This window comes from Elgaria multicarinata, chromosome 11 (genome assembly GCF_023053635.1).
Source record: "Elgaria multicarinata webbii isolate HBS135686 ecotype San Diego chromosome 11, rElgMul1.1.pri, whole genome shotgun sequence".
Taxonomy (NCBI): domain Eukaryota; kingdom Metazoa; phylum Chordata; class Lepidosauria; order Squamata; family Anguidae; genus Elgaria; species Elgaria multicarinata.
Genome location: NC_086181.1, coordinates 38,730,726 through 38,746,247, shown reverse-complemented (window position 1 = coordinate 38,746,247; position 15,522 = coordinate 38,730,726). Strand labels below are relative to the sequence as shown.

Below are 15,522 nucleotides of genomic sequence, written 5' to 3'. Positions count from 1 at the left end.
GCATACTGGTGGTGGTGATGCTTTGTACATCAAAGAGGGCATTGTGTCAAGTAGACTACAGCAGCTAAACATGGAAAACTCTTCCACAGAAGTGCTGTGGGTGACAATGCAGGGGCCCAAAACTAATGAAGTGCTAGGAATGTGTTATCGTCCCCCAAATTAGAATATCAGATTTTCAATCGACAGACACTATAATAATGGATGCATTTCTCCAGGACACAGGAGAGGAGTAGATGGGGATAGTTCAATGGAATACCCCACATTTAGGCTGTAGCTAGACCTAAGGTTTATCCCAGGGTTGTCCTGGGCTCAAACCTGTTCACCTAAGTACCACACAGGGCATCCAGTGCTCAGGCAGGGATGAACCCGGGATGATCCTGGGATAAACCTTAGGTCTAGCTATGGCCTTAGTCTTTGTGCAGTCCCATTTACTATTTCTGTGTTAAACAAGAAAGACTCTTGAGCCACCTTAAATAATAAACATTTATTATGGCATGAGTTTTCATGGATCATACTGCATTTTATCCGGTATAAAGGATATAATTTAATTTCAGGTTTATAAGATGGGCTGGTCGATCTGGGAGAAGATATATGGACATTGCTGGTATCTGGATTTGTTGCAGGGTCTTGTCTCTCTGTTTGTTTCCTTGTTATGTTACTAGTGAGTAGCCCTTCCTCATTTAGGGGAGGGACTGCATATACGAGAGCACAGGCCTACTGAGGAAGAGCTGTGTGAGGTAGATCTCATTGTCCAGCATAAGGAATATATTATTATTTTTAAAGCTGAGTGACTTTAAGTTGTAATTGTGTCAAAAGCTCTATATATTTTTCTCCTTTTCCTGCAATAGACTGACATGGCTGCCATATGGAAATTGTAATCTGTACATACACTTCGAAGAAAAATAAATATCATCTGAGAAAATAGTGATTATTAGAATCATTCAATCCTTCTTCTATTTAGCTGAGCCTTTTTGTTCAAATCAGGTCTCATGACAATGATGTAGCACTTGGGGAAGAAGATGCAGCCCAGTAACCCAGCACTGGAAGCCAAGATGGAGAAGATCTCAACGGCCACCGTGTATTTTCCACTAGAGCTCAGGTAGGTTGGAATAAAGGACAACCAAACACTGCAGAAGACCAACATGCTGAAGGTGATGAACTTGGCTTCATTAAAACTGTCAGGTAACCTCCTGGCCAAGAAGGCCACAGTAAAACTGACCATGGCCAAGAAGCCCATGTAGCCCAAAACACAATAAAACATGATAAAAGAGCCTTCATTGCATACCAAGATAATTTTTCCAAACACGGAGTGCATGTCGAGATCTGGGAATGGAGGAGCAGTGCTCAGCCACACCACACATATACCTATTTGAATAAGGGAGCAGAACGACATGATTGAATGTGCTAATCTTTTCCCCATCGATGTTCGAAAAATGTTTCCTGGCTTGGAGGCCATGAAAACCATAATGACTGTTATGGTCTTTGCCAAAACCGAAGAAACAGCGATGGAAAAGATGATGCCAAATGCAGTTTGCCGAAGAAGACAGTTTACTTTACTGGGCTTTCCAATGAAGAGCAAAGCACAGAGGAAACAAAGGAGGAGGGAGATGAGGAGAATATAGGTGAGGGTCTTGTTGTTGGCTTTGACAATGGGTGTGTCACGTTGTTTTATGAATATTCCAAGCATTAGAACTGTGACCTGAGAAAGGAAAAAAGCCAAGCAAGCTAAACTTAGGCCCAGAGGTTCTTCAAAAGAAAGGAAAGCCAGAACTTTGGGTATGCAGTGAACTCTACCCTTGTTTGAATATTGGTCTTCTGGGCAGCTAACACAACGATCAGTATCTGAAATACAGAAATGTGGGAGTAGTAAAACTAAGATCATGAAAGCTATTTTTATAGCAAACGTAAAAATCTATCCTAATTAAATTTACTTTCCTGGTGGACCCCTTCCCTCCCCATACATGGAAGAGGGTGGAACATGAAAGAAGTCTGCATTGGTTTCCATATGACATCCAGAAATGTAAGTAATATCCCAGGATTGCTGACCTCCACACACCACCATGCTGAAAACTTGATAATTTGATAAATTTGATAAAACCCAGCCCCAAAGGGCAAGAGAAAGGATAGAGGCACAGAAAATTGCACTTTCTGTGCCTCTGGAAAATGCACAAATTTCCCCAGCCATGTTAATGGTGTGACAGGGGGAATCAGTGCACTTTCTGGAGGCCTGGAAAATGTCCCTTCCCTTCCCTCCCCACCACACCAATCAGTGACTGAAACGTCCTCTTAACACTTGCGTTAAGAGGCCCTTTAAGGCACTGGTGGTCGCTGGGGGGAGGAAGAGAAGGGTTTTCCCCTTCAACTCTAATGGTGGCTGGGAAAATCTTTTGTGGAAAAAGAGGGGGAAAAGCACCACAAAAAGGCTATGAGAAAAAGAGGTGACTAGCTCTGGTGCTATGAAATGTCAAAAGACGTTTCTTTATTTTTCTTATCTGAAATATAAATATGTTCAAAAAACTTTCAACCAAACTTGTACAATGCTCAATGTTTTGGATCTGGAGATCCTTCATCAGGAGCTTTAAAATGAAATGAATTATTTTTATTATTATTATTATTATTATTATTATTATTATTATTATTATTTATTTATATAGCACCATCAATGTACATGGTGCTGTACAGAGTAAAACAGTAAACAGCAAGACCCTGCCGCATAGGCTTACAATCTAATAAAATCATAGTAAAACAATAAGGAGGGGAAGAGAATGCAAACAGGTACAGGGTAGGGTAAGGAGGCACAGGGTAGGGTAAAACTAACAGTAGAAAGTAACAGTAAAGTAATTATAAATTTGAAACTTTATAGATGTTTTTTACAAGACCGCAATCTTGTTCGTTCTGTCTCTGTCTGCAGTCAAATTTTTCTGTCAAACTGTTGAAAGTTTTTTGAACATTTTTATATTTTGGATAAGAAAAATAAAGAAACCTTTTTTGACATTTCATAGCACCAGGGCTGGGAAAATCTACCAAAGTGACCAAGTCTATCAATAACAGTTGCTTGAAATTCTTTCTCCAAAATACTGAGCAAATAACTGAAGAGAATTGGATAATGTATAATGAACCCATTTATTTAATTCTTTTCTCACAGTTAGGAGCCTCGTGTGGCGCAGAGTGGTAATCCGCAGTTACTGCAGCTGAAACTCTCCCCATGGCCTGGGTTCGATCCCTGCGGAAGCTGGTTCTCATGCAGCCAGCTCAGGTCGACTCAGCTTTCCATCCTTCCGAGGTCGGTAAAATAAGTACCCAGCTAGCTGGGGAAAGGTAACTGTGACTGGGGAAGGCAATGACAAACCACCCCGCTAGAAAATCTGCCAAGAAAATGTCAGCGAAAGCAGGCGTCCGTTTAGGAGTCAGCAATGACTCAAGTGCTTGCATGAGAGGTTCCTTTTCTTTCCTTTCTCACAATTGCTATGGAGCCCAAAGTCCATCAATTGCAGACATTTGAGCATCTTTCTGGTTACACCTCTGCCTAACTCCCACTTCATGGTCTAATTAGTTCAACTGATATATTTCTTCACAATGTATCTCCTACCCTCCTCATTTGCGATCTTCCCTTCCGAACATGGTTCACAATCGTAGCAGCAAAATTTCTCGCCCTCCTTCTTTTTCTTGCTATAACCACGATGGCACTTGTCATTACACAGAGAGAAGGGAGGCAACTACCCTTGAATAAAGGCAAAAGTGAGCACTGACATCACATTTGAGAAATATTGTTTGAAAATACTCTGTCTGTAAATAAGAAGTTTGGTGAAATGGAACCACAATATTTACACTCTTCTTGTCGTGGGAGAGAGTAGATTTCCCCTTCACCACTAAGGTGTATGATGATATGTTCATAGGTAAGGATGATAATGGTGTTTCACAAAGTGCAGTTATGAAACTCAGGAAGTATGAGAAAATAATTGTAGTTTATTTTTATTTATTTATTAAAAAAATATGATTTAACCAGTTTGCACTTTCCAGGCAGAAGGACTCAGATGCAGTCTACTTTCCCTGTGACTCATGAACTAAAAAAAAAAGTATATGTAGGTAAAGGTATCCTACATTATCTCAAGCCATCCATGCCTCTAGAGATATATGAGAAATTCATTGTAGTTTATTCTTTTAAATGAGGATTTAACAAGTTTGTACCTTTCAAACAGAACATGGACAGCTTGCAGTTTGATTCATGGACCAAAAAATCTACAATAAACATGGTCTACAGCATGCAAATACATTTTAATCAATGAGAGAATAATGTATACATTTCAAAGATGTGAATAATTTAACTCACTATTGTTATTGCATTTACATTAGCTCATCTTCTTATTTGTATTTTATCTATCTAATTATATCAAATGTGATGGCTTATCACTTTTAGCAATAAAGATTTCATTCAATCCCTGAAGACAATTATAACTGGACAGATGAACACAAAAACAGAAGAGGTGCCATGCTGGATCAGACCAAGGGTCCCTCTAGTCCAGCACTCTGTTCACACAGTGGCCAACCAGTCATCAGCCAGGGACCAGCAAAGCAGGACATGGTGCAACAGCACCCTCCCACCCATGTTCCCCAGGAACTGGTGCACACAGGCTTACTGCCTCCAATACTGGAGGTAGCATGCCACCATCAGGGCTAGTAGCCATTAATAGCCTTCACTATCAATGGCTCATCATCTCTATTGCTCATCAACTCTATGGCTGCAGGGACCTCTCCGAGCATTTCACAAGCAATGCATAATGGCAAACATCTCTGCTCTGTTATTCACCAATGTGTGGAATTGGGATAAGAAATGCATTTTTGTGCTTATTGAAGCATCATCATCTAACTTTCACACTCTATTCTGTGGATTTGAACTCAGTTACTGTATTGTTCATTTCTATGAAGGTCTCAAATCAAAACTTGCATCAAAATGTGTGTTATGGAAAGTTGCTTAGGAATAAAAGGCATTCATTGGGGGGAAAGGTATAGGTCAGACTTGTTTCAATTGAGAAGTAATGTAGTTATTCCCACACCTGAATGAAGACTTTATGCCACTGGATTCTCTCCTCATTAATGGTTAAGATGGCACCATGAGGAAACCGTGGATCCAGCCTTCCCACTTTGTCTCTGATGTAGGAGTTATTTGGGAAAGTGACCAAATTAGAAATATCAAATCCAGCTACTAATTCTCCATGTTCATTGAAGATGATTTCATCTCCAGCACTGTTGTTGAATGAGATCCTTTGGAAAAAAGTGTGAAGCTAATTGGGAAGAGAAAGAAATCAAAGGTATTATTAGGTCTTGGATTAGTCCCTCTTTCTTTCTTCATGCACTTGAATTCAAAGCACAGCCCAAACTCCTTGATGGGGAGGGCTGGAGGAGGAGAAAATGAAGCTTAAGTGCTTCTGATGGATAATTTTGGCATACTGACCTTTGACTGTGTAATGACCATTCTAACCTGCTGTTTATCTCTCAACTCCCATGATTTACAACAGGGTGGGCAGATGTAGAACTACCACACTCACCTGTGGTAGCTGGTGGAAAACCAGGAAATATGATGCTCTAGAGGTATAGAGGGGAGTAACTACCTAGGTATCTGCTACATCCAATTCTACTCAGTTAACCTGGTTTAAGTCCAGTGTAGGCCCACCTACTATGCCATTTCCAAGCTAGCATTCCTAATTCAACCCCACCCCCACCATTCTTTCCAGTGGGAGGGTAATGGAAAATGCCCAGATCCACTCCGCTGGAAAGCATAACCAAACTGAGCCCTCACATCTATTGCCTTTATTGGTGTAAGATTCATGACAAATATGTATAGGATTGCACCATAAAATAATATGCAGCAGGGGAAAAAAGAATTATTGAATTCAGTTCATTAAAATGACTGTGGAATAAAAATTAGGGCTGTGCACAGACCCCCTAATCAGCTTCGGAGCCTGATTTGGATCTTTTGAATCTGGCCCGATGTGCCTTGGATTGATCCAGACCTCCCCTGATCTTCCTCAGACCTGGAGCCTAAGTTAGATTTGGATCAAACATCTTCCCTTTAGCCGTGCATTGGGAGAAATAAATGCCTATATTTTTTTTTAATTTTAAAGATAGGAACATGAAACTTGTTGAGGTAACAGATGGAGTCATGCTTGTCATGTGTGTAAAGTCCCATGCAGCAGTGTGGTCTCAATGAATTTTTAACAATGTGATTTTTCACTATTGGCTTGCATTGGGAGAAATAATAAATGGCTATAACTTGTCATGTCTGCAAATTTTCAGAAAGATCTGTGTAGCAGTTTGGTCATAATAAATTTTTAAAAATGTGATTTTTCAAGGAAACAAAGCAGCCTTGTGCAAAGAGCAATTTCAGAAGGTGTCTTATCTAATCAAGAATCAGAACACACTGTGCCTTCCTAATCTCTGTGTCTTTTGAGGTTAACTCATCATTTCCCATTCAGATAAGAACCAGGGGAAGTCTGACTGCAATACACACTACCAGGTTGGAAGCAATATGGGTGGAGTAATATTGTGGGGGAAATCTTTTTTAAAATCCTAAAAAACAGGGGATGTGCTTCACATATGGCATGCCTAAAGCCCTTCATAGGTGCTATCATGTTGCCAAGGTACATGTCTTTGCCTTTAAAAATGACAGTGTATTTTTTTTATTATTTTTTTACTTAAACATAATACATACAATTAAAGAAAAACAACCTAATACAATAATATTGCGATACATTAAAATCTAATATTCTCGCTTAGTCTATTAACATAATCAAACTTAATCTACCTCCACCTCGGGACCTTATTCCTCTTTCCAAAAACTCGTAGTTTCTTCAGCTGGTGGTTTCCCACTTCCCTTAGACAACACAAATACTAGGAACTGTTTCCAGATTCCCTCAAAATCATTCGTTTTTGTTATACCTTTTCTCATTTTAATATTACATGTCAATTTATCATTAATAGCAATCTCCCATATTTCTTTATATTCCCCTTGAATCTTCCAGTTCCTAGCTACAATCAACCTTGCTGCAGTCAGCAAATTCGTTATCAATTCCTTAATTTCTTTACTACCTTTGAAATCTTCATGTAGTGAGAGTAATGCAACCCTTGGTGTTTCTTCTATTTTCATTCCAACAATTTCTTCAATCTCAGAAAACACCATCTTCCACAACTTTTGCACATATTTACATTCCCACCACATGTGTAAATACGTTCCTTTTTCACCACAACCTCTCCAACAATTTGCTGAATGCTGATTATTTATTTTGTTTAGTCTGACTGGATATATGTACAGTGTATTTTAAAAATAATAATTTTAAAACCTTTTTTAAAAAAAACACCCTAAAAATCAGGGATAAAACCAATGTGCTTCATATTTGGCATGACTAAAGCCCTCCTTCAGTGCTATTATGGTGCCAAATTTAATGTCTTTACCTTTAAAAATAATGGAGATGATTGCATTTTCGTAAATTCCCACGTGTAGTCCTTGAAAAAAATGTCAGAATCTCCATATCGATCCAAATCAATTTTGACCAATCTGATCTGTCTTGGATCATTTCAGACCTCGCTGATCTGCCTTGGATATGTTTTAGAGAGGTCTGAATCACCCCAATCTGCTTTGGATTCGGGATTCGGATCCAAAGCAGTGCACAGCCCTAATAAGAATACCTTACATGAAAAAGAAAAAAAACCAATCCTATGAAAGAGTGAGCTAAACTGATTTTTCATAGGATTGCAGAGAATTCTTAAAATGATCTCTGGAGAATAAATAAATATTGGGGTTAAAGGAAACAATATCTGGAATGTAAAGGATGGATTAAAACAAAAGGAGGGAACTATCCTTTAGAAAAATGGTGGCCAATATTATAATGATCACTACCTGTCAAACTATTATACATTTCATCTGATGTAGAGTCACTGCAGGACCACCTACTATGTAAATTCAGAGCCAGCATTCTTAATTCAACTCTCCCATTCTTTCCAGTTGGAGGGTATTGGAAAATGCCCAGAACTGCTGACATGGAATGCCTAGTGAAAGTGAGTCTTTGCAATAAGAGTAATGACAAATGGTAATAAAATAACTATGAAGCAGATGTAAGATCCCAGTCTCATCACAGATCACAGTGTAAGCATCCTTATTGGTTTGTTTCCATCTTCTAGTCTAATTGTTACAGCAATCCTTAGGAGCCATATAATCAGTTAAAAAAGGCAAAAAAATAATAATCTATTGAACTGAATAATAAGTAAACCTCGATAATTCAACTGTATGCCTGCAAACACAGTATGTACAGCATAGCAACCTTAAAAAATTTGAAGCAGGAAAAAACAATTCAAGAATTCACATCATTAAAGTGTGAAATGCTTAGTGGACTAATAATAACTTACTTTAAAAAAAAACTATGAAAGGGGGGTTAAATTGACTTTTCACAGCAGTTGTTGCTGATCTTTGGAGAATAAGTAAATATTGGAGTTAAACGAAACAATATCTGGAATGTGAAGTACGGTTTATTTAAAGATAACAGAACTAAAAGGAGGAATCTGTCCTATAGAAATATGGAGGTCAATATAATACCGACAACAACATGTCAAGCTAACATGAGGTAATCTAATTATGGAAACAGATCTTTGTTTGTATGGAGATATTACCTTCCAAGTTTCCACAGCATGAGGGGACATTCTGTCCACAACTTCCATTCCTCTGGTATTGGACCTCAGTTTGTACATGGTTTGAAAAGCATGCACCAGAGCATGCACAGCATTATAGATGCTGTAGCTGTGGCCAGTCATGCTCATTTCAAAAATAGGTGCAAGTGCACTGTCCAGACGTTCATTCCCAGTACAGGATTCCATTAATTCTGTTTGGTCCCTGGACTTTTGAAAGGAACAGTCAAATACTTGCTCCCAGAAATCTTTGATAAAACCATTTCCTTCTGCTGCTGAAGGGTGGATGGTCTGAATAAATTCTTGAAAGCCTACAACTTTCTTTGAGTGAATTGTGAAGGCAAGAGCACCATGGAGCATGTGCATATCAAACGCCTTGGTAAAGATAGATAATGTGACCTCAGTTTGAGCTGTCAAAATCCAGACTTTTCCGACAGATCTCATTTCCTCATATTCAGCACTTGTTTCAGAGGTCAACATTCTTATCCACAGAATACCTATCAGCCATGCAATGGACGTTGTTTCTCCATATATGATGACTACATTGGCTCTGCTTGTCATGAAAGAAGGAAGATTATTGAGATAGAGATCCAACATTTCCTGCGTGCTAATAAGAGCAATATGTTTTGGAATAATTTCACTGAATGCTGAACAGATTCCATTCTGAGAAAACAGTGCCTCCAAGGTCCGCAAAAAGTGCTCTCCACCTTCGTTATCCATTGTGATGAAACCTATGAATTTCCATCCAAAATGGAGAAGTAACTGGATTATTCCCAGGTACTGAAGTTCTTCATTAGGGACCATGCGGAAAAAGGGAATTGATTCAGTTTCATCCCTTACTGTTGATTCAAATGAACCGTAAGAAACCTTTAAGAAATGGAGGTGTACATAAGTTTAGAGAGGGAACAAAAGTACTTTTTTATTTATTTATTTTTATTTATTTATTGCATTTTTATACCGCCCAATAGCTGAAGCTCTCTGGGTGGTTCACAAAAATTAAAACCATGAGGAACATGATAAAACAACCAATAATCTAAAAACCCAAAAGCAAAATACAACATAAAAAGCACAACCAGGATAAAATCACACAGCAGAAATTGATATAGGATTAAAATACAGAATTTAAACAGAAAATTTAAATTTAAGTTAAATTAGGTATTAAAATACTGAGAAAATAAAAAGGTCTTCAGCTGGCGACAAAAAGAATACAGTGTAGGCGCCAGGCGGACCTCTCAGGGGAGCTTGTTCCACAGCTGGTGTGCCACACCAAAGAAAGCCCTCCTCCTAGTAGCCACCTGCCTCACTTTCTTTGGCAGGGGCTTCCTTATTTAGCATCTTCCAATTGACTTCCTCATTTACCATCTTCTATCCCACCTGTTCAACCAGAAGGACATCCAATCTAATTTGAAAGGAGTTATAAAACATTACGTTATACACTCCCCTCCAGAACTTTCATGCATTAAAGAAAATTGTAAGGTTGGGTTGGGAAAAGTGAAGGAATAAAGTAGATTCAGAGGTGGATAATTCTATTTTCTATGATAAACCATGATAAACAGAAGCAGCTCTATATTTGGCATTAATGGCTTGGTCCAAATTATATGTATTTACACAGAAGTCAGTAGTGTTGATCCAAATCATTATAAGAACCTGAAGCAAGAGCAATGTGTATGTAAATGAATGTGGTAGAGAGTAAATGCTTCCCACTACTTATTGCACGAGTCCATCTAAGAAACTGTAAGTAGTCATTGATTTTAATTGATTTTAATTCAGGTTGAGGGATTTGAAAAGTTGTGTAAAATTATGTGTTTAATTTCTGGCCTTCATATATTCCATAGGATTTACAGCAACCACTCCCAGGCCAGAAATGTAGGAAGCAAATCAAATACAGATTGTACCTGTGGATTCTTATAAAGTCCTAAGATGTCTTTTATTCGTGAAGAAGTCTCAGAGTCAAGTCCACCAATGACTCCTATTAGAGTTGTCGGGATGCCACATTTGTAGCTGGGGACAAATCTCTGTGATTTGAAAAGCACATCCAGAGCAGTACGGCAGGCCATCCTTGCATCATGCAAGCTGTCATATATGTGAAACCCAAGAGTAACATTGGGCAAGATGTTGTGATTCTCATTGATGTCCTTGATGGCAAACACCAAGGCCAGAACGTGCTGGTAGAACTTTGTGGTCACGCTGAGGAGAGAGTTATATGTTCTTTTGCAGTACCTTTAAGCATAACATGAAACTAATTGATCCCTTATCTAGTCTAATCTTGCTCTGAGAGGTTTAGCTTCATAACGAAATGTAGAATAGTAATCATTGGTTGGATTGTACTGACAAACATGTATATTTGAAAGGTATTTCTGAAGTACGATATAAAATGTTTTAAAACAATGTAGATCTCCTAATGTTGTATCTGGAGCTCAACTTGCAGATGTTGGTAACTGGAAGCTGACTTATCCCCAATTCTCAGCACTCCCTAAGAATGCTTCCCAAACTATAGGCATTACCTGTTGAAGTGGGCGAGAAGTTGTATATGGGGCTGAATGGGAAGGGGGATTTGGGAAACAATCAGGCAGAGGCACCCCCTTTTATACTCACAGAAGGTCTATTCTATTCCATTCCCCACAGGTGACAGTGATCCGTTGGTCTATCCGAGCAATGGGAGGACTGGGAAAAGGTCATTTTGCCTTCTTCCACATTCAAGAACCTCTCATCATTTTGGGCTTTTTAGCAAAGCAGAGAAATATTTCAGGAAAAGTCAATTCAAGGCAGGTCGTCTTCCAGGCTAACCGCAGCACTGAAATGTTTTGGGCTGGGGATACCTTGGAACATTTTTGTTTTCCATACTCACATGATTCTCTAAAGTATTAAGCAAATAAATGGCTAGGGCTGGAGAATGTATAGTGAGTAGTTTCTGACCCTTTTCTCAGAATTGTTAAGGAAGCCAAAGACCATAAATACACCTCTAATTATTCGGAAGTATTTCATTAATGGTATCAATCACATCTATCTATCTCTATCCATCCATCCATCCATGCATCCATCAATTCACATAGGTAGGGAGGTAGAAACCCACATTTTTTAAAAAAATTACAAAATAGTTTTTAGTCAATTTTTAAAAACAAGTATGAACTCAAAACATTGTTGAGTACAGCAATAATTCCATACACTGGAAAGTTTACCAACTCCTCAGAAGGGTGTTTGCGAAATGAAATTTCAGCAGCAACATATTGGAAAACTGATACTATTCCACCAATGATGATTTCCCCTGGATGCTGCCACTCATGTGGAATATGCAGAGGATGATTTCCAGAGCACGTAATACCATGGACTTCACGGGTGAGGTACAGGAGCTTCAGTAGCATCAGATACATCAGCATGCTAATATCAAAGTCTCCTCTTAAATCTCCCATACGTTTCTCTACAGCATTAGCATTAAAAAAGTGAGGTTGGATATCAGATCTCTCTGGCATTACAGCTCTGAAATTAACTTCAAAACCTGATCTTTAAGTTCAGTTGTGTCCAAATATGTTACATTCAAATAGAGAGTAACCACTGGTATACACAAGGAAAGGGTAAAAACTATTCAAATTGACAGAGCTCTGCCTCTTTGCATTTCCAAATCCTAGCTGTCAAAGACATATAGAATGTTTTATAACCATTTCAGATGGCTATTTTTCTAGTTTCCCTCGGAAAGACTTGCTATTTTCATTAGATGACTTAACAGAAGTGATGTTGATAATTACAGAGGAGACAATCATTACTGTGAAGCCTTGGGGTCCTTGAGGTATCATCAGTTGCAAGTTCACTGAAACAAACATGTTTGTCTGACTCCAGCACAATGTTCTTCTGTTCTGTAAAAGTTACATAGCAACTGAGTGGGGAGTTCAGGATCAATCACAGGATAGGATCAAACAGGAAATGGACAGATTCTCAGGCAGCTTCAATTATCTCTATCTATAAAGCTGAAAGTATGTTTCTGGGATGTATGTCCAGATATGTTTTTTACCCACTTCCAGATGAGTTATAAACTTGAGGTTTGGTACACTGAGAGTTCCGGCTGCACAATGTACCAGAAAATTCTAAAAACTATGCATTTTGGGGTTTTGTATCTGTAAGGAATTTAATAAAAAATCTAAGCTTGCACCATAACTCCTAGCATGTCTTGGGCAGAACTCCCAGCATGCCTTGGGCAGGAGGCCAGACTTACCAGCCTTTGGTGGCCATTGTGAGTATGCAGGTGGGTGTCCGCTGCATATCTTTCACAATCCCAACTCCTAAGGTCGGTCTCAAACAGTCAACCCAATACCACGTAAAAGGAAACAGCCCCCATAAATGGGCTGTAACCATTTGCGGTGCCTCTGCCTATCCGCCATGCATGGTCTTAAAACCATAAGTAAGTACAGTGGTATGACTATGAGAGGCTGAATTCTGAACATGCCCAAAGGCACCCCATCCTGACATCACCCTTAAGAGGGAGGGAGGGAGGGGAGGCACTCTGCTCATGTCCAGAAACCGGCCCCGGCCTGGCCCTGGCCCTTCAGTGCAAATTGAGAGATTAAAAGTCAAAATATACAAGCACCAACAGGAGAAAACCCAACTGTAGAATGTTTAACAATTTTAATTTATCACCTCTCTATGACAGTTTATGGCTGCTGCACAAAATCTAGCCACTTTAGCTGTGACCTGAAAGTTCAGGTCTGGCAAGAGATACTCTAGGTAGAATTCATCTGACCGACCTGGAATTTTTTGTATGAGTGGTGTTATAAGAGAGGATCTGAGGTCTTGATAAGAAGGTAAGATATAACTGGGAAGCAAATTGGATGAAATAGGGACATGGCCAAGCTGGATGCACTTAATTCTGTTTATTTTGCTTCCAGATTACTTCTACGGCTTTGCTTTTCATCACATGAGAGTTGCATCAATTCAGATGTAAAACCTTCTTTTTTATATTAGCAAATCTGTTTTGTAGTCAACATGGTTTTTTTGTTTCGTTTTAAACTTTGTGATCAATCTCTCCCTCCTTCCCCCCTCTCTTATATAGGTCACCCACCCCACAACTACTAGCCCATGGCAAGGGACCCACAGGATGTTGGTGAAGGCACCTGGGGAAAATAAGGATTTCCACCTGGCAGCAATGGAGAGAATCATTGGAGGGGAACAGCAAAATGAAGTCAGCTCTCTGTTTCACATATGGATCAGAGTGTCACTGGTCCATGACAGCAGCACAGCTGCAAGCCAACAACCCAGTAAGCTTTAAAAAGTGAGATAAATTAATTATGATACAAGGCGAAGTTATTTGGTTGTTCTGTGTTGGGGTGCAAAGTATTTGAATTGATTTGAATGGGAAATTAATTTACTTCCTGATGTGAAATTTAAATCCTAGTAATTCTTTCTAAATTTGCATATATATGCATTAGCATGTCAGGTCTTATGCAAAATCAGCAGAATGTGCTTGTGACATTTTTGGAAGATACACCCCCAAATCCCACTCCACATAATTCCCACAAGCTCTTTGTTTAAGTATTCAGCTATGAAAACGTGTTTTCATATATTTCGTGCCTGTGAGTGTGAAGATAAAAATCATGTTGCAGCATATGAATCCAACTATTCCCACCCCCACCCCCATTCTGATCAGCTGTGAGGAAATGCCTGGCTGAGATTAGATCTGCAGTTGTGAGTTGAGATGTGAGTCCCAGAAACACTCACTTCATATTAAAACACTATCTTTTAATACATGAAGTTGAAAATGAATGAATGAATGAATGAAATGTAGCAGCATCCACCATTAATGTTGAGGGTGACAACACAGCAGTAGTGATTTCAGAGTAGTTATGGGGGCAGAACTGCCCTCCGGGTTTGTGTAGGATCTGGTCCTTTTACGGTATCCCTGCTAAGTAGCTGGTTCTTGCTAGAGAGTACAGGGCCATCTCAAGCAGTTTTGGAACCCTAGGCTAAGTACAATTTTTGTGCCCTATGATTCATGTTATAGAATCATATAATAGTAGAGTTGGAAGGGGCCTATAAAACCATCAAGTGCAACCCTCTGCTCAATGCAGGAATCCACCCTAAAGCATCTCTGACAGATGGTTGTCCAGCTGCCTCTTGAAGGCTTCTAGTGTGGGAGAGCCCACAACGTCCCTAGGAAACTTGTTCCATTGTCGTACTGCTCTAATAGTCAGGAAGTTTTTCCTGATGTCCAACTGGAATCTGTCATCCTGTAACATGAACCCATTATTCCATGTCCTGCACTCTGGGATGATCAAGAAGAGATCCTGGCCCTCCTCTGTGTGGCAACCTTTCAAGTATTTGAAGAGTGCTATCATGTCTCCCCTCAATCTTCTTTTCTCCAGGCTAAACATGCCCAGTTCTTTCAGTCTCTCCTCATAGGGCTTTGTTTCCAGACCCCAAACTTTCACTATTAGTTTTTCAACTGCATGAAATGGGTGCAGCAATGAAATGGGGGAAACCACATGTTTCCTGGAATATTGATTTTCCATTAGACTGTAATAGCCCAGCTGCTATTGCTGCTGACTGTCTGAGGATTATTTAGCACCCTGGATTTCTCGGAACCATAATTACTCACCAACTGCTTCAAACTAGATGGGGATCTGAGTAAGTAGCTGCTTTAGGGGTGTGTGGGTGGGAGAGCTGTCCATAAGCACGTACAAGGCTTCCACCTAAGGTCTGTGAAAGAGACTTGCCATTGAGCATATTTATACCAGGGAAAATCCCACAATTTTCTCATGGCCGAGTTCAGTATTCCATTCAGTAGAGTATTGCTGCCAGAAGATGGCATGTATCAGTTTGGAAGATGAGAAATTGAATCTACCCCCCAAATTTTATTTT

At 39.4% G+C, this 15,522-nt stretch overlaps 1 protein-coding gene across 1 annotated transcript; it reads right to left on the bottom strand.

The window, feature by feature from the left end:
* Positions 1 to 937: 937 nt before the first annotated feature.
* Positions 938 to 9,480, bottom strand: LOC134406564 (vomeronasal type-2 receptor 26-like). The gene is made up of 4 exons (XM_063138048.1): positions 8,662 to 9,480; positions 5,055 to 5,282; positions 3,590 to 3,716; positions 938 to 1,842 (listed from the first exon to the last, which is right to left on the bottom strand). The coding sequence occupies exons 1-4, from the start codon at positions 9,478 to 9,480 to the stop codon at positions 938 to 940; spliced, it is 2,079 nt and encodes a 692-aa protein (XP_062994118.1).
* Between the last annotated feature and the right edge of the window lie 6,042 nt (positions 9,481 to 15,522).